General features: G+C 58.8%; 2 protein-coding genes across 7 annotated transcripts; one reads left to right on the top strand and one right to left on the bottom strand.

Annotated features, from left to right (window-relative positions):
- Positions 1 to 2,247: 2,247 nt before the first annotated feature.
- Positions 2,248 to 18,855, top strand: ATAD3A (ATPase family, AAA domain containing 3A). Of its 5 annotated transcripts, none has more exons than XM_059875576.1 (16): positions 2,254 to 2,684; positions 5,930 to 6,006; positions 6,670 to 6,771; positions 6,886 to 6,945; positions 7,412 to 7,481; positions 7,673 to 7,838; positions 8,004 to 8,073; positions 8,392 to 8,547; positions 9,023 to 9,079; positions 9,223 to 9,348; positions 9,525 to 9,649; positions 9,918 to 9,969; positions 10,260 to 10,330; positions 11,024 to 11,191; positions 12,296 to 12,428; positions 18,027 to 18,855. In XM_059875576.1, exons 1-16 carry the CDS (start codon positions 2,483 to 2,485, stop codon positions 18,174 to 18,176), a joined length of 1,785 nt encoding a protein of 594 aa, XP_059731559.1. In that variant the 5' UTR covers positions 2,254 to 2,482; the 3' UTR covers positions 18,177 to 18,855.
- A 65-nt stretch (positions 18,856 to 18,920) lies between these two features.
- TMEM240 (transmembrane protein 240) lies at positions 18,921 to 25,495 on the bottom strand. 2 transcript variants are annotated; one of them, NM_001206963.1, is given in 4 exon segments: positions 18,921 to 19,638; positions 19,794 to 20,002; positions 24,219 to 24,325; positions 24,550 to 24,610. In NM_001206963.1, coding segments are annotated over 4 exon segments (522 nt in total). In that variant the 5' UTR covers positions 24,607 to 24,610; the 3' UTR covers positions 18,921 to 19,489.
- Between the last annotated feature and the right edge of the window lie 219 nt (positions 25,496 to 25,714).

Raw genomic sequence — 25,714 nt, 5'->3', positions numbered from 1 at the left:
AAATGAACACATCAGGTGGAAGGTGTCATCCTAATTTCCCTATTAACTTAGTGTCTTTAGCAAAGTTGTGTCTACTTCCAGCCTAAGACTTTAAGTGACAAACACAAGTGGACTGATGTTCTGCGTGGTCCACTGGAAATCAGAAAGTGTCAGCAGTACTACTCTGATGAGGGAAACTGGAGGGAAGCAGTTTCTTCGCTCCAAGAGAGGGCGTGCAACCACCTAAATCTTAAGATAGCAACCAACGCTTTCTGTTTTTTAATTAAGCCAAGTTAAGGAAAACTGACTTTTTTGTGAAGCTGACTTTACATTTTTTTAATTTTTAATTTTTAAAACTGACTTTTTAAATGCAGAGCTTTATTTTCAATTATTCCTTGTCATATAAAACTACCAGGCTTCCTTGCTGGCTCAGATGATAAAGAATCTGCTTGCAGTGCAGGAGACCTGGTTTTGATCTCTGGATCAGGAAGAGCCCCTGGAGAACGGAATGGCTACCCACTCCAGTATTCTTGCCTGGAGAATCCCTTGGGCAAAGGAGCCTGACAGGCTACAGTTCATGGGCTCGCAGAGTTGGACATGACTGAGTGACTAACACTTTCATATAAAAGTCCACGTGCGTGTGTGTGCTAAGTCATGTCCAACTCTGTGACCCTTGGACTGTAACCCACCAGGCTCCTCTGTCCATGGGATTCTCCAGGCAAGGATACTGGAGTGGATTGCTGTGCCCTCCTCAGGGGATCTTCCTGACCCAGGGGTGGAACCTGGGTTCTTACGTCTCCTGCTTTGGTAGGCAGGTTCTTTACCACTAGCACCACCTGGAAAGCCCATAAAAGTACACAAGCTTGCCAAATGCTGGACTTTGGATGGAACTAAACAGTTTCCTGTGGACATGGACTTCAATTCCCTTCCCCATTTCCTCTTTATCCAGCAAAGCCTGCCAGGAGTGCTACTGGATGTATATTTTCTGGCCGGTTCATAAAGACCTTGATGATGACCAATGAGCGACATCTAGCAGGAAAACTCCTTTGGTTTTTCTCACTTGGGGAAACAACAAACAACAAAACCCTGGCAGAATTATCTTAGAATTTTTTCCCCCTGTTTTTATTGAGGCTTATTGAGGGGAAAGTCCATATGATTCTGGGAACTCTACAAATTCCATCAAGGAAAGAACACAGGGGCAACTTGGACACTGGCCCAAGAAGCAAACTTTGCTAACTTTGGGTGCTGCCCTGTGTCCATCCTTGTCTCCATCTGTCCCAGGCCGTCTGGCCTGCACCTTGGTCCCTGAAGCAGGAGCAGGAACCTGGCCTTTGGAGTTCCCCAGAAGTCTCACCAGACAGTAACCAGAGCCAGGACCCTTGGGCCCCGAGGAGCTCTTCTCCCACGAAGGCGCCCTCTGTGGGGCTTCTGGACTCTGCCGCCCCTTACTTCTGGGGTTGGATAGCTCAGTCCCCTCACTTGGGACTTCCCACGTGGCTCAGTGATAAAAAAAATCCGCCTGCTAATGCAGGAGGCATCGGAGTGGGTTCCATCCCTGGGTCGGGAAGATTCCCTCTGGAGAAGGAAACAGCAACCCACTCCAGTATTCTTGCCTGGAAAATCCCATGGACAGAGGAGCCTGGAAGGGTACACAGTCCATGGGATCGCAAAGAGTCGGACAGGACTGAGCATGAACACACCCTCGCATGTACGTCCCCTCTGTTGAGAGCCACTGCGCTGAGACGCTGAAGAGGAGGTTTGGGAGAGCCCTTCATCCTACTGACGGTTGCTGGAGATTGGCCAGGGCCGCGCTTCCGCCCTTCCATCATTTCAACACCGAGACCCAACAAGCAACAGGCCCAGTACTTCCCGCGCCGCCCGGCCCATGAGCCGGCCCGCTTTGCGCTGGACACACCCAACCCGCTCTTTGCCATCCTAGGGAGCCGCTCAGCCAGCGGCGCCGGCACCTGCTCTCTGCCCCGGTCCTGCGACCCATCGCTCGCCGCGGGCCGGTTCCTCCCCCGCTGACCGAGCGCCTGTGGAGGACTCTTGCTCCCGCGGCCGCTCCCTCGTTCGGGACCCAAAAGCCTTCCGCTCCAGCACCAGCATCTCTGCTGCCCCCGGGGCCGGAACTCTGGAGGCCCATAGCACCTGGACCAGCGTCATTGCCACGCTGACGTATTCAAGGGGGCGCACGCGCCCAGCTCCTCAATTTTGTCCCTGATCGGCGCCTGTCACCTGGTACCTCGCCCCGCCCCTCCGACGGCCTGCCCTCTGTGCCTGCCTCTACAATCGCGGCTGAGACACCATGATGTCACGACCCTCGTAGCCAATCCGAGGGTCGCATGGGGCACGGGACCCTCACACGCTTCCATTGCCAGGGAGGAAGGGCCGCTGTTGCGCCTGCGCAGTCTTTGCCGCCGGCTCCCGGCGCGTGGAACCCGCTGTGAGTCCCGCGAGTCCATTCGGCTGCAAGTTCCCGCGGCGGCGGCGCTTGTGGACCATGTCCTGGCTCTTCGGCATCAAGGGTTCCAAGGGCGAAGGCACGGGGCCACCTCTGCCCCTGCCGCCCGTACAGCCCGGAGGCGAAGGCAGCGGGGACGGCGGCGCGGGGGACCGGCCGGGGCCCAAGGACAAATGGAGCAACTTCGACCCGACGGGCCTGGAGCGTGCGGCCAAGGCGGCGCGAGAGCTGGAGCACTCGCGTGAGTGCGGCGGGTGGGCGCGGGCAGGGCGACCGGGCGGGGCGCTCGCGGGCAAGTGGTCTGAGCGATCGAGCAGCAAGTGGTGGTCGGGGGAGGAAACCAGCCTTAAGCGATAAGCCCGCCGGAGCCACCCTGCGTGCAGGGGAAGTTCGGGATGCCCTGACCTTCTGGCATCTTCCCAGCTGCCACGCATTCTTCACGTGGGGAAACCAGTGCCGAGTAGACTCAGAGGGTACGGGCAGCAGGTGGCGGAACTGCACCCTGGTCTCCAGTTACGGCCTCTTTCCGCCTCCACGTGGGACGGCCAAGGCAGGCCAGGTTGGGGATCCGTCTGTGCTAGTTGCTGGCAGTTTTCCGTTTGAGAAGGGAGATGGGTTTGAGTGTCCTAGGCTTTAAAGAAAATGCATCAGGCTTTCACTTATTGTTGGAGAACGTTAGCATTCGAATAGGTGAGGTCTGTAAGCAACAAATAAGGCCGGCCCAGGGCAGCAGATGACCTTCTTGGCTCCTACCCTCAAGGCATCAGCCCTTGACTGCACCTTCACTAAGCCCACGTATTTTCTCCCAACCTTCTTTTCTTCTGCGGATTTGACGATGTCTCAAAAGTCTGGAATATAGCACATGCTGAGAAGATGTTAGTTGAAAGAATACAGCGACTTTCAAACTTTTAAGCAGAGGTGCTGTTTTCTTACCACCCCATGCTGCAGCCTTGTAAGCAGAGGTGAGCAGAATCTTCCTATCCAGGGGTGGCCTGGCACTTTGTGGCTTAGTCTCTGCTCTTCCACCGGGGCCACAAGAACACCCCGCGCAAAGGTCTCCTGCCTGCCTGGTTCTCCGATCCTGGGAGGAACGTTGTGGATATTTAGGCCTGGGCCCAGGGCAGCCTGTTTCCTTAGACCTACCTGGAACACTCCCTACCTCTGAGTGGGTGTAGAGTGTAATAGATGGATTAAGTTTGCAAGATAATAGAAGACAGGCTTGCAGAGGGGCTTGAGAGACAATGACCAGGCTTCAAGACACCTCAGTGATCATAGACTTTTGACATGAGGTCTAATTTCTTAGGTTTGTGTGTGGTGGGGGGTTGGGGGGAGTACACCCTCATTTCTTAGGTGTGTGTGTGGGGGGAGTTCGCCCTTATTTCTTAGGGGTGTGTGTGGGGTGGGGTATGTGTGTGCGCACACATGTGATGGGGGGGCTTCACCCATTTCCTGTCCTCCCTTGGGAATCTGAAGCCTGACTCTTGGCCCCTCGCACTCACACAGTTGTACAGGCCAGTGTGAATAGCCTGTGGTGTGTCTCAGGGTAGCAGTCGAGGGAACTCCCTGACTTCCTGTCTGCTCATGCCTGTGAGCTGCTCCCAGGTCTCCTGCACTGGCTGCCCCAGAACATGCTCCACTTGGGTCCGCAGGGCCTTGGCCTCTGCTCTCCCACCTCCCACAGTCAGCATTTCCTGCAGAGCCTCCGCCTGCCACCACTTAGAGGCATTGTCTCCTCATCCGTCTCCATGTCTCGTGATGCTGTCCCAGGTGTGAACCCTACTTCATTTTGTTCTTGCCTTCCTTCCTGGCTTCTCTGCTGGTCAGTGGGAGAGGTGTCACCCTGAGCTGCCTGTCCCCTCTGTCCCCAAACCCTCCTCCCCAGGGTGCCTCAGGCCCCTCAGCCCCTCCCCAGGCCGGTCTTCTGGAGATGCTTCCAGTTCCCAGCCAGAGGCCTGCCCTGGTTGGCCTGGGCCCACTCTTGTTCACTCATTGCTCTCCTATGCGAACCGAAGATACCCTCAGCTGCCCCTCACAGCCTGGCCACTGTCTGTGTCCCTTGGGGGCCTAGCCTGATGCTGTTGGTTCCCCAGGGCTCCTCAGTCCTCCTTGGACGCCAGAGCAGCCCATTTGGCCTTAAGCTGTGTGCTCCACGTGTTTATAGCATTTTGGGAAGAGTAACTTGCCTGTGGTGGGTGCAGTTGATGCTGGGCCCGTCTCCTGGTGCGGGACGATGTGAGGTGACAGTCGTCATTCTCAGCACTGAGCCCAAAGCTTGTGATTAGCAGGGCTCCTGGGTGCCAGGCCCTGCACTAAGCAGTTTACCTGCTTTCAGATCATGAACTCCTTATTGCCAAATTCAAATTCAGCCATCTCACTCCACAAGTCAGGGGAGGGAGCGCCCGCTTTGCTTGCAGGCTGTGACCAAGCCTGGCTGCCATAGGTCACAGCTTGAGTAAACAAGCCAGCTGCAGGTCCTCCCTAAGCTCTGAAGCCAGACCGAGTGCCTCAGCTGACAATTGAGCCCCATGCTGGGAGCCGGCAGCCCCAGGGGTTATGTTCTAATCAGTGGCGTGTGGGCTGCAACTTGGGGGTGACAGGTCCTGGGATCTGCAGCCTACCTTGAAGGCCTCAAAAAATAAGATAGATGTGGCAGACAGAAGGGTGGACATGTGGTCCGCAACCTAGGAATGTGGTAGCATCAGAGAGGTGGGCCCACGGGGTCCCCAGCTTCTCTCTGTGCTTTTATGCGTTAGAAGGTTTTTGTGGAAAAGCGTGGTCTTTACAGTGATGACAGAACTGTGTTACCAGGGGTCTCTTAGGCCCCATGCAAAGGTTTTTTAGAAAGGAGAGTAAAAAAAAAATAAAAAAATAAAAAAAAAAAAAAGAAAGGAGAGTGCTGGGGTCCGTTCTTTTCTAGAACATCCTTGTATTGCCACATATTTCCACATGTGTCCCCTTATGAAGAGCACACACCTGGAAGATGTTAATTACACACATGTTTCTAACAGATGGCCTGTGAAGACATTTCTAACGTCAGCCTGCAAGCGTTGCCTTCTTTCTGGTTTAATCCTCCTTTGCTTCTTTCTTACTCAGGCCCTCAGCTGCCTGTGCTCAGTTGTAGAATAGTAACAGGTATCAAAGGCTCAAGAGAAACATTCACACTTGAAAAATAAATGACGGTATAACCACAGGCTTGACTCTCCTGCTGTCAGTGGACGAGCAGTGGACAGCCTCTCTGCTGGAGCCCTCTGGGGTGTGACAGTCCCCTGGGGGCAGACCCCACATGTGGGTTTTCTGTTGGGGGTGGAATAGACAAAAGTGGCAAGATGGGGCAGTGGTCTTCTTAGTGGGGGCCTCTGAGCAAATCTGACCAGGAACCAGCGTGGCCACGCGTGCTTTCAGGTTGAGGCTGTGGTGTCCTTGAGCGCCCCTAGCCCGGGTGAACGCTTGCCTGGTGTCCTGATGCCTGCACGCCCCTCCCCCCAGGACACGCCAAGGAGGCGCTGAGTCTGGCTCAGATGCAGGAGCAGACACTTCAGCTGGAACATCAAGCCAAGCTCAAGGTGGGTGAGGGTGGGCGCTCGGGGGCTGTGGAGAGGACCCGGGCAGAAAGGAGAGGACACAGGCAGTGGGTGCAAGGTGGGTGCTAGGGGTTGGGGGATGGAGAGGACGGGGTGATCGGTGAGGGTGGGTGCTGGGGGAGGGTGAGAGAACACAGGCAGGCGGTGGGCGCAGGGTGGGTGCCCAGGCACCTCCTCAGGGTTGAGGGAAATGGGCATCAGCACAGGTGTGTGGCCTGAGGTCTGCACAGAACCTTCTGGAAGGCAGGTGTGGGTGAGGAGTCTGGTTTCTCAGAGGGGAGCCCCACCCTCACACTGAGCACATAGTGAGCAAATGTGGAAAAGGCCCTGCTCTATGCTCCACCTGGGTTGTTGTAAAGCGAATCAGGAAGTGAGCAGCTAGCACAAGCACATGTCGGGGGGCTGGCACCCAGGAGACTCTCTGGCTACTTTGGCACCGGCCCAGTCCATTCTCCTGGCTTCTCTTTGCCTGTGGGTCTGGGTCCTCCCGGGCCTTGGTGCAGTTGCAGCTGAGCACCTACAGGCCTATGGGGGTGTGGAACAGGCCACATCACTGTCTGGCCCCTTCGGAGGGCCCTCAGAGGGGGAACGGGGGGCAGGAGGTCTGACTAGGCCCTGGCTCACAGCAGCTGGTGTGTCCTGCAGGAGTACGAGGCCGCAGTGGAGCAGCTGAAGGGTGATCAGATCCGAGTGCAGGCTGAGGAGCGGAGGAAGACCCTGAGTGAGGAGACGCGGCAGCACCAGGCTGTAAGAGAGCGGGGCCGGGGAGGGGTGCTCATCAGGGACAGCGCCTGTGGGGGCCCGGCCTAGACCTTAGTTCCTGAGGCTGGGGTATGTTCACATCGCCCTCTCCCTCCCTAGAGGGCCCAGTACCAGGACAAGCTGGCCCGGCAGCGCTACGAGGACCAGCTAAAGCAGCAGGTGAGCACTGCCTGCCCACTCATCTTCCCCAAGGGGGCATGGGGGCCAGAGTCTGGGATCCTCTTGTCAGCAAGCACTGGGTTGAGGGGCGGGAAAAGGAGGGTTCCAACCGAGCTGCCCTGAGGGTCTCCCAAGTGGGACTTGACTGACGAGTGAGTTTGTAGGGGGCATTCAAACATCGAGCCTGTTGGCATTTTAGCTTCTAAATTCAACAGTTCGGCAAAAGGCCTATTTCATGAGGACAGCCGTAGGTCAGGGCCACCCCGAGGCTGAGCTGAGCGGGGGCCAGGGTTCCTTCCTGCCTTAGGCTGTGCAGCCTGCAGGCCCCAGGGTAACCGTCCCCAGGAGCTTGGAGCCCTAGGAGTGGTGGGGGTGTCTCCAAGGCCAGAGCAGCTAACCTGTTGGTGTGATGTTGCCTGTTTCCTAATCTCGAAGCCCTTCCCTTCCCTTTGTGGCTCCTTCTCAGCAACTTCTCAATGAGGAAAACTTACGGAAGCAAGAGGAATCTGTGCAGAAACAGGAGGCCCTGCGGCGAGGTAGGGCCCTGACCTGGGAGCTCTTGGCCACGGGTCACGCCCTTGCTTTAGGCCTTTCACTCCCCAGGCAGCATCAGGGGTGGGCACGCTGAGACCCTGGGGGTAGAGGGCACCCTGGCTCGCTTGTCCTCTGTAGCAGCCCTGGGTGGGGGCCATGGGCTGAGCACCACCCCTGCCCCCTCCCCGGGCAGCCACCGTGGAGCGGGAGATGGAGCTGCGGCACAAGAATGAGATGCTGCGGGTGGAGGCCGAGGCGCGCGCCCGGGCCAAGGCCGAGCGCGAGAACGCTGATATCATCCGAGAGCAGATCCGCCTGAAGGCCGCTGAGCACCGCCAGACCATCCTAGAGTCCATCAGGTGAGGCCCCGCATGGCAGGCTTCTGCTGGCCCCTTTCCTACGTGGGTGCCCTACTCCTCCCCTGACTGGTCCTTCTGCAGTGCCCCTCGGGGCTGACCTAGGGGCCTCCAGCCACGTGGCACATGGCCTGATGCCTTCTGGGTCATGCCACTGCTCCCCTGCAGGACAGCAGGCACCCTGTTTGGTGAAGGGTTCCGTGCCTTTGTGACAGACTGGGACAAAGTGACAGCCACGGTAAGCGCCTTTGCCTTCTTCCCTGGGGTACTTTCACATGTCAGGGACTCTGCAAGCCACTGGGGGTTGGCGCCTATGCTGAGTGCTCACCCCTCCCCCTACCAGAAAGGCACAAGTGACTTGGCCTTTGGGTTTGGGGCACTTCAAACGACTCAGCGTCAACCTTGGTGGGGCTGGGGGGAGGGCATGGGGGATGCCAAATGCCCGTTTCATCTCCCCGGTGCCAGCCCTTTGGTGCACCGGTGCTGGTGGGCCTGGCAAGACTCCAGGGAGCCAGGGGATGGGATGGACACCACCTGCCTCCTCTGTCCGCTCCAGGTGGCCGGGCTGACGCTGCTGGCTGTTGGGATCTATTCCGCCAAGAACGCCACGTCCGTAGCAGGGCGGTACATTGAGGCCCGGCTGGGGAAGCCGTCCCTGGTGCGGGAGACATCTCGCATCACGGTGCTGGAGGCGCTGAGGCACCCCATACAGGTAACCACAGGTCTTGGGGGCACACACCCAACAGCCCCTTCCTCCTCTTCTGTCCAGATGCCACCCTCCTTCTGTGTGCTGACTTGCATTGCCTCCTTGATGCTGCCCCTTGGGCCCTGTGATGTCAGCACTGGGGGGACTCTCACCCTGGTCCACTCGGTCTCTCTGGGGGTCTGTCGGGGTGGCCATCCTCTTGAGTGGACTGCCCCCCTGCTTGTTTATGAACTCCTGGGGCTGTGGTGAGCCGTCCTCCTGGAAGAGAAGGCATTGGAGGCAGCCTAGGGTCGACTCCTTCCCTTGAGGGGAGCCAGGCTTCCCCTGCGTCTTGTGGGCTGTGCTGTGAGGTCAGCGCTGGAGGTCAGCTTTGCGGACGGTCTCCCCCGCCGGCCTTGTCCAGGAAAGCTGCTCACATGCGTTCTGGTGTGACTGTGCCATGAGCTTCGCTGACCCTCCCTACCCTCCCCCTACCCTGCAGGTCAGCAGGCGCCTCCTCAGTAAACCTCAGGACGCGTTGGAGGGTGTTGTCCTCAGCGTAAGTGGGGCTGCCCAACCTCCCAGGAGTTGGTTTGCTGGCTCAGCCCAGCTGGGGAGAGTGGCCTCTCGTGCCAGCCCAGGCCCTAAGGAGGGACGGACTGGACAGCAGAGCGCCCCCCAAACCGCTATGTCCCCTGGCAGCCCAGCCTGGAGGCTCGCGTGCGGGACATTGCCATCGCCACAAGGAACACCAAGAAGAACAAAAGTCTGTACCGAAATGTTCTGATGTACGGGCCACCCGGTACGGGCAAAACGCTGTTTGCCAAGGTGAGGGCACAGGTGGGACTGGGGGTGGTGGGGACTCACCTGCCTGGGACACGTGCCCCTGTCCAGCTCTGCAGGCCAGGTGTCTCCACACACACGTGATCCGGCCCTGGTGGCCAGGAGAAGTGGGGTGGAGGGTAGGTGGAGCAGCCCTTAAAGCCCCTTCCCCAAACGCCCAGAAACTGGCGCTGCACTCCGGTATGGACTACGCCATCATGACGGGCGGGGATGTGGCCCCCATGGGGCGGGACGGCGTGACGGCCATGCACAAGGTCTTCGACTGGGCCAGCACCAGCCGGCGAGGGTGAGCCGGGGCTCCTGCTGGGAAAGGGGTCGGTACTTTCCCCACAGCCTGTCCCTGAGGTCCAAGGGCCTCTCAGTGTCGGTGACTTATCAGTGTTTAAGATGAGGGCTCACCAGCCCATCTCTAGTTACTTGCCCCAATGCTGGCACTGGACACGTCCTGATCGGTAGCCAGGCTCTGGGTCCCAGAGGCCACTGGGGACAGTGCAAAGTGTGGGGTTTCCGCTGGGCTGTGCCCTGCCTGCCCTCACGTGGCCCTGCCCTCACAGCCTCCTGCTCTTCGTGGACGAAGCGGACGCCTTTCTCAGGAAGCGAGCGACTGTAAGTGTCTAGAGGCCCCATTTGTCCTGAACTGGGTTGGCTGCTGGGGAGTGGGCAGGTGGTGGCCTGGGCCACATCTACACTTATGGGAAGGTTGTTGGGAGCCTGCTCCACAACCACACTTTGTTCATACATTTCGTTTGAAAAGTGGAAGTTTAGCATCTTTTCAAAGCTAAGCTTCATTCAGTCTTTGAGCTTAGATCTGTGAAGGTCCTTCCATGTTTCTGTCCTGGATGAGGGGGGCCTGACTGTTTGCATGGCTGCTTACAGCCTGACCCTTCTCTGTGCAGGAGAAGATCAGTGAGGACCTCAGGGCCACCCTGAACGCCTTCCTGCACCGCACGGGCCAGCACAGCAGCAAGTGAGAAGGGGTGGCCAGCAGCCTTGCCTCAGCTCACGGGGCTGCTGTGGGGTGGCCTGCCCACATGACCAGACAGCCTCCTGTGTCTTCCCTCCGTGCAGTGGGATGGCCATTTGGGCACTGGGGGACATTTGTGGGTGCCCCTGAGACATGCTGTAGGTTGAAGCCAAGCCCAGTGGCATGTTCGTCCACAGGCCACTGCCCTTGGCACCTCTCTCTGCCCCTGAGAGGCATTGTTGGGCCACCACACCGTCAGGTGACCCTGGGTCGGGCTGGCCCTTCTGGGTTCCTAGTCTTGTACTCTGCGTGGGCAGGACCCTTCCAGCCCTCTGCCTGCTGCACCTGTTGCCCATGGAGAGCCCAGCCTAGCTGCTGGGAGGCCTGTTGACTTCCTCCTGGGTTGTTGCCTCTGCTGAGCTGAGTGCCAGGCCTTGGGACCCTGCACTTGATTGGGGAGGGGCAGGGGTCTGTCTCCATCCTGGGTCCCCGGGTCCCTGCCCTTCCTGCACGTGGAGGCTTCACGGTCCTCCCCCCAGGCTGGGCCATCAGTCAAGAGAAGCGGGAAATTGGGGCAAGACAGGGAGGGCAGGTGGTAGAGGGTGATGCCAGTCTCCCTGGTTTTGTGGGCTGAGAAGCTGCACAGTAGACCCTGCTGGACGGCAGCCCCCGTCTCTTGCCGTGTGTCGGCTGCAGGTTCATGCTGGTCCTGGCCAGCAACCAGCCCGAGCAATTCGACTGGGCCATCAACGACCGCATCGATGAGATGGTCAGCTTTGAGCTGCCGCAGCGGGAGGAGCGGGAGCGCCTGGTGAGAATGTATTTTGACAAGTATGTTCTTAAACCGGCTACAGAAGGAAAGCAGTAAGTGTCCTGCCACCACGGCGCCCCTTGCCTGTCATGTTGGTCCCTCCCCCCAGTGCCCACATGGGCACTAATCCTAACCCTGCCCCTGGGGTTTCACCACGGGGTCCTGACCACCCATCATTGGAGGTTCTGCCCTCCTATCCTGTCCACCCATTGATCTCCTGCCTCCATCCTGCCTTCAAACCCCTCAGATCCAGTCCACACTTGGGTCCTGGTAGTGAGGGGCCATGACAGCCCACTTCTGGACTCTTTGAGCCTTGCTCTGGGCCCCTCACTGCACACACTGGGGCCCACTGGCTGGGGTAACCCTCCTTGCTCATCCAGGACCCCCCCGGCCCCGACTGCTGTGCTTTCAGGAGCGCTCCAGATAAGCCTGCTCTATTTGTATCCCTCCCTGGGGACCGGATCTCAGCCCCACTGACCTGGATCCGCCTGGCACAGCTGAGCCATCTTCTGTGCTCAGGCAGACTTTGCCAGTCCTTTGCCACCTGTCCCCTGAGTTCTCTTTCCTGGGCCTCTTTCCCCTCTTGCCCCAGCTGATCCCAGTCCCCTTAAGCTCCTGAAGGCACATCCTGACCCAGCAGCAGCCCGGGCACTGTACGCAACCTGAGGAGCTGAGGCTTTTCACAAGAGTTTGAGTGGTCTCTCTCGGGCTTTCAGTCAAGCCCGATGGGGCGAGATCTGCATGCAAAGGGGTCAGGAGTGTTAGCTGCTGTGTGCAGCGGGGGTTCAGGGGGAGGGCACATGGCCCCCAGCCCCCTGGCCAGCGGTGGGGCTGGGAGCAGACTGGGATCTCCCCCTGCCTGTTCCTGCATGTCCTGAACAGCCCCTCAGCTGCCCCTGAGCACAGCTTGTGCCCCTCATCCTTACACGGCCCCCACTGGGGCTCCGTCTTGGGCTCCCCAGGGAAGGGACATGCCCAGCAGGGGAGGAGGTGGAAGGATCACACCTGTGGACATTGGTCAGGGTGTGCCTCATTACAGCAAGGGGCTTGGACACTCTTCCCTGGGGTTTCCCAGCGCAGGCTCCACCCTGGCCTCCATTAGTAGAAGCCAGGCCCTCACTAGCCTCTGGTCGTTTGTGGGTCTTGTGGGCGCCCAGGCATCACTCAGGAACTCCTCACAGGCGCTTGAAGCTGGCCCAGTTTGACTATGGAAAGAAGTGCTCGGAGATTGCGCAGCTGACGGAGGGCATGTCAGGCCGGGAGATCTCTCAGCTCGCTGTGGCGTGGCAGGTGAGCTGAGACGTACCCTGCAGGGCAGAGCCCAGCTGAGCCAGGGACCCTCAGAGTGGTTGGAAGGCGGTTGGGCTGGTTCCTGAGCGCCCACTGGGGTGTTTCTGAAGGGTTTCTGGACAGATGTGACATGACTGCCTACTTCCCTGCCATCACAGTCCTGGGGCCCCTGCAAGGTGGGGAATGAGCCAGGGCCCTCTGCAGCTTCGCATTTTCTGGCCTCCCTGTTGTCGTTCTGGTCCACATCAAAAGGGGCCCTCTAGATCAGTGGCATGTCCTGTGGCCAACATGTTCACTTCCCAGGAACCACTGGGCTTTGTCTCCAGCCAGGGCCCAGGACAGTCGGTACAGGTGATGGCAGATGGTGCAGAGTCTGGGGCCACAGCCTGGGAGGGCATGGCGCTTCCCAGGAGTTGTCTGTGGGCACAGGACAAAACTGACCTGACGGGATTTCCTTCTGGGCTCCTTGCAGAAGCCCACAGCCTTTAGGATGATCTGCAGGGTAATGAAGGCGGTAGGTGTCCTGGCTTTCAGGACAGGTTTGTGGTGTCACGAGGGCCTGGGGGCAGCGGGATGGTGGCTCTGGGCACACAGGTCAGAGTGGCCCTGGTCAGTCCTGACACCAGGCTTTCCTCTGAGGCATCCCGGTGGCAGCTCCCCGCGTATGGGGAGGGGAGCAGCCATTTAGCACGTTTCTCCATTGTCCTTGCTGGGTGGAGTGTGCTGAGTGAGTTGTGTCTGTGGCCACATGACAGCCTGGCCACTGTCAGCTGAGCATGAACGCATCTTTTATGAAATTAGGGGACATCTGTTGAATTTGAACATCCTCGTCCAGATACACGAGTGTGTTAGTCAGGATGAACTAGGTTGTGCTGTAACAAACAGCCCCAGATCTCAAACCCCACTGCGGGAGTCAGGGGCTCTTCCCCATGCTGGCCTCAGTCAGGAAGCAGGCCTCACAAGGTTGGCTATTTCTGTGACCAGCAAAGTGGCCAACAACCCAGGCGGCCGGGACAAAACGCACAGCCAGGGCTTGAACAAGTGTCACCTCATGGTTCTGGAGGCTGGATGTCCTGCCTCAGGGTGCCAGTGAGGGGGTTCCTGTTGCTATGAGGGCCCGCTTCCTGGCTGCCACCCAGCAGCATCCTTGCCACTTGCTCACGCACAGCCCTGCAGGAGTAGGGTGCCATTCTGTGACCCTACCTGACCTGACCCGCCTGTTTCCAAGGGCAGCCATGCTGGGGTTAGCACTTCAGTGTGACCTGGGGAAGGACAAACAGGTGGTCCCAGCAGCAGGGGTCCTGGTGCACCTCCTCTCCCTGCTTCTCTTCCCAGTTCTTTGAGGAGGCCATGAGACAGGCCTGCATGTACTCTCGGGTGGGGAGCTGAGGGTCAGGAGACCCGGGGCAAGCGCGGGAGGCTGGAGCCTGCAGGGAGCTCTCCCTGTGTATCCAGTCCCTGGTCAGGTGTGCACAGGGTGTGCCTGGTACTCATCACCACTTCCAACACCACTTCCCGCAACCCCCAGAATGCCATGGGGATTCCATCGCCTTGGACAGGACATGTTGGCATCACTCTTTCAAGTTTGCTCCCCTTGTGGCCCCAGGTGCTTGGGGCTGGGCTGTGGCGACTTCTGACCACCCTACCACTCTCTCCGGCCGGGCAGCCCAGGCACCCGGCACCTACTTCCCGCTTGCTGGTATCGTGGGCTCTGTTGCAGCTGCCGCCCTGTGCCATGGTGTGACGGTCAGGTCTATGCTTCTCACCATCCTACAGTTCGTCATCCATCATGGGAACCTGAACTTTTTAACATAAAATTCATCTTGACCATTTTTAAGTGCACAGCTCAGTGGCATTGAGCACATTCGTGTTGTTGTACACTGTCCCCACCATCATCTCCAGGACTTTCTCTTCCCAAACTGAAGCTCTGTCTCCATTAAACACTTGCTGCCATGCCTGCCGCCCACCCCCAGCCCCCACTCCCCTACTTGCTGTCTCTGAGAGTCTTGACTCTTCCAGGGACCTGTGAGGAATCATACCAGCATTGTCTTCTTAAAACTGGCTTCCTCACTGAGCACAGTGCCCTTGAGGTTCATCCGTGTTGTAACAGGTGTCATTGTCCTCGTCAGGCAGCCTGACACCCTGGAGTGCAATGGACATACCTCATGCACCTCTCTGGCTGCAAGTGGACACTTGTGTTGTTTCTATATATTTTAGATATTAACCATTTATCAGACACATGGTTTGCAAATATTTTCCCCCTCTTCTGTGGGTTGCCTTTTTTTACTCTCTTGGTAGTGTCTTGCTTCTGCTGCTAGGTCGCTTTAGTAGTATCTGACTCTGCGACCCTGTGGACTGTAGCCCGCCAGGCTCCTCATCCATGGGATTTTGCAAGCATGAATACTGAAGTGGATTGCCATGCCCTCCTGTAAGGGATCTTGCCGACTCAGGGATCAAATGTGTGTTTCTTGGGTCTCCTGCATTGGCAGGCAGGTTCTTTATCACTAGAGCCACCAGTGTCCTTTGAAGCACAAAAGATTTTAATTTTTATGAAGCTGAATTTTCCTATTTTTTTTCTTTTGTCGCCTGCTTTTAGTGTCACAGACACGTCATTGCTAAATCCAGTGTCTGAAAGCTTCTCCCCTAAGTTTATTTCTACCAGTTTTAAAGTTTGGAGTTTTCCCAGCACCACTTGTTGGAAAGGCAGTCATTTCCCCAGCGCGTGGTCTCGGCCCCCTTCTTGGAGGTCACTGACAGTACACGTGAGGGTTTGTGTCTGGGCGCTCTGTTCTGTTCTGTTGGGCTATGTCTGTCTTAGTGCCAGTACCACTGTCCTTTAGGTTTTAAAATGAGGAAATGTGAGAATTCTGAGGTTCATGACTGTTTTGGCTACTTGGGGGCCTTTGAAATTGCATATGAATTTTAGGGTGGATTTTTTTTTTAATTTATGCAAAAAATCATCATTGAAATTTTGATAGGGATTGCATTGAATCTGTGGATTGCTTTGGGTAGTATTGGAATTCCAGCTAAATACTTCCTGGATGAGGAATCAAACCACTGTCCCTTGTATTGCGAAACAGATTCTTAACCAATGGACTACCAGGGAAGCCCCTGTTTTCTTGCTTTCTTTTCCAGTTGTTTAGTGTTACTATAGAGACCCAAGTGGTTTTGTGTGTTACTTCTGTATCCAGCAACTTTGTTGAGTTTATTACTTTTAACAATTTTGGGGGGATCTTTAGGGTTTACTGTATGTAATAAGATCACATCATCTACAGACAATTTTACTTCTTCCTTTCCGATCTGATGTCTTTTATTTCTTTTTCTTGTCTAATTGATCTGTCTACAATTTCTAGTGCTGTGTTGACCTGAAGTGCTGAAAGTGGGCATCCTTGCCTTGATCCTAGTTTTAGTGGAAAAGCTTTCAGTCTTTTACCATTGAGATGACTTTTGCTGTGAGTTTTTCTTATATGGCCTCTATTAGAATGAAGACATTTTCTTATATTCCTGGTCTATTATTGGTTTGTCATGCCTTATGGCTTGCAGGATCTTTTTCTCCCCTGAGCACATATACCAGGACCCTTGGCAGTGGAAGTGTAGAGTCCTCACCACTGGACCACCAGGGAATTCCCCCTAGTTTATTGTTTTTGTCAAGAAAGGGTATTGGATTTTGCCAACATTTTTTCTCATTAACTGAAACGCTCATGTGGTTTTTGTCCATTTTGTTAATTATTTGCCTAGGTCAGTTTTCCCTAGGTGAGCCATCCTTGCACTCCAGGAATAAATCCCATTTGGTTGTGATGTATAGCCATGTCAGTGTGCTACTGAGTTTGGTTTGTTAGTATTTTGTTGAGGGTTTTACATCAGTATTCACAGAGGATCTGGATCTATGGTTTACATGTGGTGTTTTGTCTGGTTTTGGAAGAGTTTGAGCAACATTGGTGTTAGTTCTCCTTTAAGGTTTTGTGTGTTTTTTTTGTAATGAACTTCTAAATTTTTGAATAAGTCCAAGTTCACAGGAAGGTCACAAGGCCAGCACAGCCCCCACTACACTCTGAATGTCTCACCACATCCCTCAATTCCACTTTAGATTTGATCTCACCCAGAACCCGCCCAGATGCCCATGATATTCCATCCTGCTGTCTCAGGCTCCTCAGGGGGCGCTGTTCTGAGCATGATCCTCACGGTTCGAGGAATGCTATAGAGCGTCCCTCCTTTGGTCAGTCTCGTGTCTCTGACTGGGATTGTGGGACTGTGGAGGAGACCCTAAAGGCGAGGTACCCATCTGGTCATGGCACATTGGGGCATCAGACATCCACACAACATCACAGGGATGTTGGCCTGGATCCCCTGGTTACATGGTGGCTGCCTGGCTTCTCCATGGTGACGTCACTGCATACCTCTACCCGCCCCTTCCCACCATTGGATCCCCTCTGGCTGCCGCCACCCAGCCTGCCTCCTCTGCCATTCTCATGTGTACCTCGCAGGAGGCTGCAGGGGCAGCCCCTCTGTCCTTGACCTGGCTTGGGTGCTGAGGACAGCCGTGTCCCAAGGCTGGGGCCACCTGGGTAAGCACAGTGACTGGTCATCTCAGACAGTGGGAGCTTGCTCCCAATGCCCTAACGTGGCTGAACCTCCTCAGGGAGCTGGAGAGAAACAGCCAGCCTGGCTTGAGCCCCCTGCTTGGTGGACACTTGAGTGCTATCCTCAGGATAGGCACATGTCAGAGCCACTTGATGGGTGACTGGGAACAGAAGGGATGCTGGGTCATCTGGGTGGCATGTGGCCTGGCCAGAGGACCTGCTTTGGCAGCTGCAGTGCTGTGGACCACACTGGGACCTGACTAGCAGAACTCTGGTTCCCCAAGCCACGTGCCAAGGCTGGGGTATGGGGAATGCAGTGCTGCCCACAGCAGCCCCACAGTTCTGGGAAGCACTGTGTGAGGACAGTTGGGGGCCTGTGAGGGGCAGGTCCTAGTGGACTGTGCCCCATTTGACCCCTGGAGGGCTTTGCTTCCCTTTAGTGTCAGGCCTGTGGTGGTTCTGATGACCATGGCCTGGGCCTGAGGGGAGCTTGGTTATCCATAGAGCAAGGCCTGCAGTTGAGGGGTGGGGCTCCCTCCTGAAAGTAGTCCTCTGGGTTTCTATTTGTAGAAAGTCATTGAGAAACTTAGTGGAGCAGGCAGAACCACGGAATTGAGGGGTGGCGGCCACACTGGGCTGCAGATCTGCCTGTGAGCACGTGTATGTGGCACACTCAAGTGCATAGGGAGTCAAGGCGTGTGCCTTTGGCATTTCTGTCTGCATATGTGTCCTGCTGAGAGGCCAGGCCCCTCCTGAGTCTGAGCACAGGCCCAAGGGAGCACCCTGGCCTTTGCTCCTGCCTGCCCTGCCCGCAAGAGGGCTTTGGGTTCTGTGGGGTGGGGGGGTGTCTCCAAGGTGGGGGATAAGCAGCAGCAGCAAGGATGGGGCTGGCCTACAGGCTGAGTGGTTCCTGGTGACTGGTGGGCCCTGACCAGTCACCTGGGAGCCACAGGCCTGGCCCCTTCCCTGTGCGGGCAGCCCCTCTGGTGCCCTGAGTCAGTACCCTTTTCTTCGCCAGGCCATGGCATATGCCTCTGAGGACGGGGTCCTCACTGAGGCCATGATGGACGCCCGGGTTCAGGATGCCATCCAGCAACACAGGCAGAAGATGCAGTGGCTGAAGGCAGAGGGGAGCCAGCCGCCAACCCTGCGCACACAAGCTGAGTGAGCTGGCCTAGACTCCCAGGCACACTGGCCAGGTGGCTTCAGCAAGAAGAAACACCGAGGTGCCCAATCTCCTGGCAGTTTTCATCTTCCTCGGTCAGGGGCGAGGCAGTGTCAAAGGCCTCTGCTAGGGACCAGCTGCTGCTTAAGACCTGGGCATCTTTGAGGCAGGGTTGGTTCCTCTGCCCCCCACATCCAGGCTGGTGCTTGCTGGGGCCACCCCCAGGACACCCTGGGAGATATGTCCCCTGGCCAAGCCCAGATGGGGAGAAGGCACCATTCCCCATGCCCAGGGGCAGCAGCCAGGCTAGCAGCACTGCATCCCAGCAGGTGCTGGCTGCTTCAGCTGTGAACAGCAGTGGCGGCCTGGCCAAGGGAGGGGACCTGACTTTGCCGAGTCCCACCCAGGACCAGAACAACAGGCGTGAGCTGTTCTGCCATGAGCAGAGCTGGTCCCTGTGCGGCCCAATGAGGGTGCCCACCACTCTCTTCCAGAGGGGTGTGCCCCTCAGGTCTGTGGAACCTAGGGTTCGGGAACTAGCCCACCAAGATCTCATGGCCAAGGATGTCCAGCACAGGGGTACTGGCTAGCCCACAGAAGCCACAGCTCTCCCTGACTGGAGTTGGTGTCTTTTTAATCCAGAATCTAATTAAAAAAAAAAAAAAAAAACTGGCAAATATCACCAAGTGTCTGTCTCATTCCTGCCGTGGGGGTCCCGGGGTCAGAGGTGAAAGAAGAGGCAGAGGCTGGAGCTTTCTGGAGAATTTACTGACCAGCAGGGGTGGGAGTCACAGTGAGGCGCCCGACCGGGGATGCCCTGGGCAGGGTGGCCGCACTTGCCACAGCAGGGTTCGGGGGCCTTATTGCTGGGCCGGGGCCTACCCCGGGCCCCTGCCCCACGCCCCTACTGCGGGCCCTGCGAACGCACACGCCTCATGCACGTGCTCCCGTGTGCAGACGTGGGCGCACCGGGGTCCCACCCCTTCCCTGCCGCGCCTGGCTCCCGGCCGCGTTCCCCTCCAGCAGAGATGGCTCCAGCTCCGGGAACCAGACACATGGACGGAGAGACAGACGCAGGCGCACAGGAGGCCTCCAGCTTCAAGCGGCAGACGTGGTCCCAGGCTGGGCACGCGGCCCCGCCTCCGTCCCAGGTACCGCCGCCCCCGCCCCACCCCGACCCCCTTTATAAAAAGAAGAGGAGACAGCACCTTCCGCCGGACGCGCCCGACGGCCTTGGGCGCCCTGGCCCAGGCTGGCCGTCCAGTCCCGTGAGCGTGGGCGCGGTGGCCGGCGGCCCCGCGAGTCCTGCGCGCGGCTCAGAGGTGCCGCGGGCTCGGGTGGCCGTTGTGGTAGAGTTTCTGCTTCACGTGCACCATGTTCCCGGCCGCCTCCTCGAACGGCCTGTGTGGCCGCCGGCCCAGCTCCCGCAGGCTGCACAACTTGGGCAGCCAGGTCCACGAACCGTCTGCGGGACGCGGGGCGCGGTCAGGGGGCGGGCGTGGTGAGTGGGGCTCGGGTGGGCGGGGCTTGGGCTCGGGAAGGGGACTGTGGGCGGGGCTCGGGTGGGGCGTAGCCCCGGCACGGACCGAGCTCTGCCAACGTGCCCGCGCCCGCACTCACCGTAGCGCCGGCCGGCCCTCCAGGCGCGCACGGCGCAGTGCAGGACGCCGTCCATCCACACCAGGAACCAGCTGATGCAGAAGCCGAGTAGCAGCCCCAACATTAGATCGATCTCCTGCTTGGTGACGTTGTCTGTCACGAAGTAATTCTCGGAGGCGTCCACCACAGACTGGTCCCCGTCGTACGGGATCACGTAGTGGACGTGGTGCCTGGGGGCGGCAGGGCGGGCTGGCACCTGTCCCGCGGGGCGGGCGGGGACCCCGCAGTAAGCCGCACCCGTTCACCTGCTGGGATCTTTGAAGCAGCCCTTGTGGGGAGCTGAGGTCGGAAGGGGCCACCGTAATCGCCTGGGACCCAGGTCACTGATGGGTCCCAGGCGGGAGGCTGCCCTGCCCAGTGGGTGGGAGTGTGCGAGGTCGGAGGTTAGCGTGAAGTTCAGTTGCCCGTACGCATACCCTCCTCCCTTCTCCCCCCAGCCCCAGGCTCAGAGGCAACCCCTACAAGGTCACAGGCACACAGCACAGGTAAAGGCGTTTCAGGGTGAGAGCCCAGGCAGGGTATCCCAGCCCAGTGAGAGTCACAGCCCACCTGTGGGCCTGGCTCCTGGTCACTGCCCCCCTGGCCTCTCCCTCCCAACCCTGCAGTCAGCCTGCCCTGTCCTCCAAGGAAAGCCACAAGTGATGAGCCTGCCTTGGGCGTCTGGTCCCCTTCGGCTCCCCATCCCTCGCAGGAACCTCCCCTGCCCCCACTGTCTGTGCTGGAGGCCCAAGGGCACCCCTGGACCTGCCCCACACAGGTCCCTGATCCTGGCATGGGAGCCGTAAACGACCTCCTAGACGACCACGGCCCCTGGCATCCCAGCACCCACCAAGGCTCGGCCGTTCCCCTCAGCCTCCCCTCCCTTGACAGTCCAATCTGAGGCCACTGACCCCTCCAGGCCCTCTCCTGCCTCTGACGGCCACAACGAACTTTCCCCACAAAGCTCTCTCCAGCCTGCCCAGATCCTCTCTTCCTCCAGGAAGCCCTCTGGGCCTAGCAATCCTAGGGATCCTAGGCGAGGTGGCCCTGCCCAGGAGACCAGTACCCAGGACACCAGACTCTGAATTCCAGGTCCTCCACTCTCGAAAGAGAGCTGGAGAAAAGGAGCTGTTGGTCTTGGGTGCCCGTTGCACCCTGAACCCCTAGTCACCCTCACCAGCTGTGGCCCCTCCTCTGGCCCTGAAGGGTCACTGCCACCCTGGGGTCCTCCTGCCTGGTTCTCTTCCTACTGAGCCTCTCAACTGGCTTCTTCAACCCTCCACCCCCACCAAGTCCCCACCTTCCCCACAACGTCTGCTCCAAGCTCCAGCTGCCTACGTGGCATCTCCACGTGGGATCTACAGACACCTCAAACTTGCACCTAAAAATAGCTCCTCCCTCCCCAAGCCCGCTTCTCCCCATCCTCCCTTCAATTACACGTTGACACCTCTGCCTGTCTCCAGCTAAGAGTCCCTGCCCCCACCTCACAACTGGATATGCTCCATGCCCCCTCCCCTGCAGAGGACCTTCTCAAAAACGGTAAACCCCACAGGTCATCCCTGACCACAGACCCCTACAGCTCCTCCCTCACAGACACCCCCTGAGCCAGCAGGAATCACCCAGCTCCTTCCTCCCAGTGAGGATGGCAGCCCCTTTTCACACCCCTCTGCTACCCCTGGGGATTCCTGGGGCCCATCCCCCTCAGCTAGTCTGGAGTGTGACCAGGCCTGGTGGCGGTGGGGGTCGGGGGGTGCACCTTGGCCGCCACAGCCCCATGAGCAGACCCAGCTTATTTGGCAAGGACTGTCTGACACATGGCAGCCATAGCTCATGTGATCACATTTCACCAATAGCTCTCATTGGTCATCAGTGAGAGATGGAGAATTCTTGACTGCCCAGTGTGTAGCCATGGCCAGCCCCCAGGAGAGGATGCCCTTAGTCACCTGTTCGCAGTCCCATCGCCCTGACCAGGCCAGGCCTTCCGGCAGCTGAGAACACTGAGCCCCGCCTCCTGCGTTCCTGCCTCCTGGGCCCCCATAGGGAAGGTCATCCTCGGGACCACCACTTCCCACCCATGGACAGGGCAGGAAACTTGAAGATGGGGTTGCCAAGGAAGCCAGAAATGCCCCTGCAAGTAAGACGAGGGCAAGCCCCAATTTTACCTGGGGGCCTGGGACCTCCAAGGGATCGAAGGTCATGACCTGTGCCCCCATCGTTGGTCTGGCATCTGCCATTCATCCCCTGCCCCTTGCCCTCCTCCTTCCTCCAAGTCAGGCAGACCCTGGGGGGCAGGTGGGGGTTCAGGTCACCCATGTGCACACGTATTTCTGTGATGTGTACATACATGTGTCCTGCCTGGGCCACGCATGTTGCATGTGTCTACCTGAGGTTGGACGCATGTTGTGTATACACGCCAGCCACATGCACAGGACCCAGCGTGTATACCATGAATTCGGCCCATGAGCTCCACACGTGTGCAAGGGCACACGTGCCTGGGGCCGAGCATGGTGCGTGTCACATGGAGATGCACATGCACTGGGCTTGCACACAGCCCTCCTCTGTGGGCCCCATGGCATATGCATGGTGAGCGCCCACAGACAGCCTATTGGCACGCACGCTCCACAGCATTTATACACGTGTCCTCTGCATAAAATTCTCCATACTGGCATGTGGAAGGCACAAGTGTGTGTGCACTTTCTCTGCACATGGGGTGTACACACAGGTAGACTCCATTGTGGCAGTGCATGTACATGGTTTGTACACAGAGGTCTCATGTGCAAGCCTGTGCCCTGCAGACATTCACCACGCCCACAGGGCGAACACGGTGCTGTATATTGTTACACACATGTACTGCGCATACACATACATGTTGTCAGTGTACAAGAATAGTTTGTACACTGAATTTTATATTCTGTATGCGGCAGTGCATACAAAGCACACACACATGAACACATACACACGTGGAAACACTCAGCGCTACAGTTGGGTGACTCTCGTGTTGTTTGTGTCTAAACTGCACATGGGCCTCGCTGCAGCTTGCACTCTATGGGGATTTCTTTTACACCATCCATGTGTACTCTGGACATTACATATGATGCATACACACAACCTGAGCAAATACACACTGAAAACACATCCTGTCTGCCCAGATGGGCCCGTGGTGTGATGTTCTGGCACATATGTGCTGGTCACACTACCACAGCCCTCACATGGAAAATAGGCCTTATAAATGTCGATGGAGCCGAAGCTTGGGCCAGTGCCGTGCACACCTCCGGTGTCCGGGAGGGTCTTGGGACCCTGCTCACACTCCAGTCCACATTGGCCCAGTTAGCGTGGAGCTGACCTGCCATTCTTCGGCCTTGGAGTGTGTGCTTGGGGCAGGAATACAGGGACCTCAGGGGGTGTGGCCACCCAGCCGACACTCAAGATGATTCTTGGCCAGCGCACAGCACACGTGAGGGCCATTTACACACCTGTCTCCACCTGCCCTGACGCCCGTGTTCTGCTTCAATACCCGGTCTGCACACACAGGCGTGTAGCATGTTTAGTGAGGCATGAAACTGATCTCACACACATACCCCTAGCTCAGTATGTGTGCACACATCCCTGGAGCAGAAGTGCAGGGCAGGGTCAAGAACACAAGTTCCCTACAGGCCACACAGCCTCGGGCGAGTCCGTCTGCTCAGCCTCTGTCCACTCTCACGGCCCCAGCGTGTGGGCTTCCTGCAGGGCTGAGGGACTGCTGTGTGTGCGCACATGTATATGCACAGACGGTACACACATGCGCGTCTCATGAGAAGATGTTTATTTCATACACGGACATACAAACATGCATGGCCAGGAAGACTCCATCACTACATGTGCACAGAATGGGGGGGGTGTCACAAAGTGGGCACAGGGGCCTGGGTGCTCCCCTCCCTCTGCTTGACCTTGAGCAGACTCCATCCCCGGCCTCAGTTCCTCCTGGACAACCAAAGGGGGTGGGCAGATGCCCCTCAAGGGAGGCCTTGCCCACCTTGACCTTCTGCTCCTCCCCCTAGCTGGCTCCCAGGAAAGTTCAGGGAAAGAGCTGGGGGCCCCGGGAGAAGGAGGGTGTCCTCTGTGGGCAGGAGCCCTCCCAGGACACCAGGCTGGGCGGCTGCTCTCCTGGCCTCTAGGCCTTGGACTAGTTCTGCCCATCACCCTGCAGGCCCTTTCTCTAAAGGCCATATGGGAGGGGGTCCTCTCCCCTCCCGGAACACCCTGTGCAGATGGAGCCTGACGGGTCCTTCCCCCACCCAGCCTGGCAGAGCCTCGGCAGCGCCCACCAGCCTAGCCCAGCTGGGCCCTGCAGCCCGGCCTGCGTGGGGCTCGCCACTTCCACCGACATGTGTGATCACGCGTGTGCCCCTCTGGGCGCAGACTCACCGGCCACAGTTGCAGTGGCAGACGCGGTCCTCGCCCCGCAGGTGCGGGAGGATGTAGTTGTGGAATCGGTCCAGCAGCGCGTTCATGTCCATCAAGCACGCGATGGCCTGGAAGAGCCCATGACCGGTCAGCGCCGAGAAGCGAGCAGCTGGGCCGGGGACCCCAGGCAGGGGCCGGCGCAATGGGGACGGGGAAACGCAGGGCAGCCGGGGATGGGGGAGCGCAGGCCGCGCGGGCCTGTAAACAAGGCGCAGGAGGGGGAGGCGGTGCGCGGGCGCGGGAGGCGGGAGCGGGTGTGGGGAGCGGGCGCGCGGGAAGCCCCTCCGCTCACCATCACGATCGACGCCCCCAGAATCATGAAGATCATGGTGTTCGCGCTCATGGACATCGGGCGGGGCCGGGCCGGGCCGGAGCGCCGCCCCCCGGCCCCGGCGCCCCCCCGGCCCCGGCCCGATGCTGAGCCCCCGCCGCCTCCGCAGAGGTCAGCCCGCCGCGCACCCACCGCTGCTTGCCGGGGAGGAGGCGCGGGGCCGGTTCGGGGCAGGGGACGCGGCACTCCTGGGGTCCTCGGCCGCCCGGCCCGCGCGCTCGCCGCGCCCGCCGCGCTCCGCTCCGCCCTCGGCCCTGCCTCCCGCCCTGCGCGCGGCGCGGCTCCGGCCCCCTCCCCCTGCGGCCTCCCCCGCGCCCGCCTCCCGGGAGGGACCTCGCCGCCCGCGGCCGCCCGCCCCCGAGACGCCGGCCGGACCCCTCCCCGGGGGCCGCAGGGCCCGCTCGCCCCCATGTGGCCAGGGCCGGCCCTGGCTGCCAGCCCAGAGCCCCGGGACCGCGGGCCGCGTCCCGTCCCGACCCGCCAGGGCTATCCTGGAGAGGCCCGGGCTTCCTTCCGCTCTCCTCCCCACTTCTCAGCTGGAGGCCCCTCCTCCCCGCAGCCCGGGGTCGCGGGGTAAGGGGCTGCGGACCGGCTGGTCGGCACCCAGCCACTATGGCAAGAGGCTGCCTTTAGTGGAGGGGCTGCAGGGCGGCTGCCAGCTAGATCACTCCAGAGCTATCCGAGCCCAGAAAAGGCCAAAGAATCCCCCGTTGCGGGGGTCAGGGCCAGCCTCAGCTTCAGCTGTCCTTAGGGGTCAACCTGGAAGGTCAGAGGCCTGATCTGGCTGCCCCATGATGCTGGGGGTTGGGGAGGGGGCCCTGGGCCAACCTGTCATCTGCAGCCCAGGGACAGCACTGCCTACGCAGGACCACTCCCCCCGCCCAACTCCCTGCCCAGCTTCCTGCAGGGACTTAAGGTTTTCCACTGCTGCAGAAATCAGGAGGGCTCACCAGACAGTGGTCCCAGCTCCCGGGGCAGGGGCTTATGAACAGGAAGCCCTCTGGATGGTGCCAGGGAACACCCCCGTGACCCACATGCCTGGGACTGCTGTCCAAGGGCCCTGACTGGGGGGCCAGGCAACTCAGGATGAAGCCAAGATGACCATCAACATCTATTTATTGGACAA

The sequence above is a fragment of the Bos taurus genome, chromosome 16 (assembly GCF_002263795.3).
Source record: "Bos taurus isolate L1 Dominette 01449 registration number 42190680 breed Hereford chromosome 16, ARS-UCD2.0, whole genome shotgun sequence".
NCBI classification, from domain to species: Eukaryota; Metazoa; Chordata; class Mammalia; order Artiodactyla; family Bovidae; genus Bos; species Bos taurus.
The sequence above is the reverse complement of the archived record's forward strand: the minus strand, read 5'-3'. Positions and strand labels throughout refer to the sequence as shown.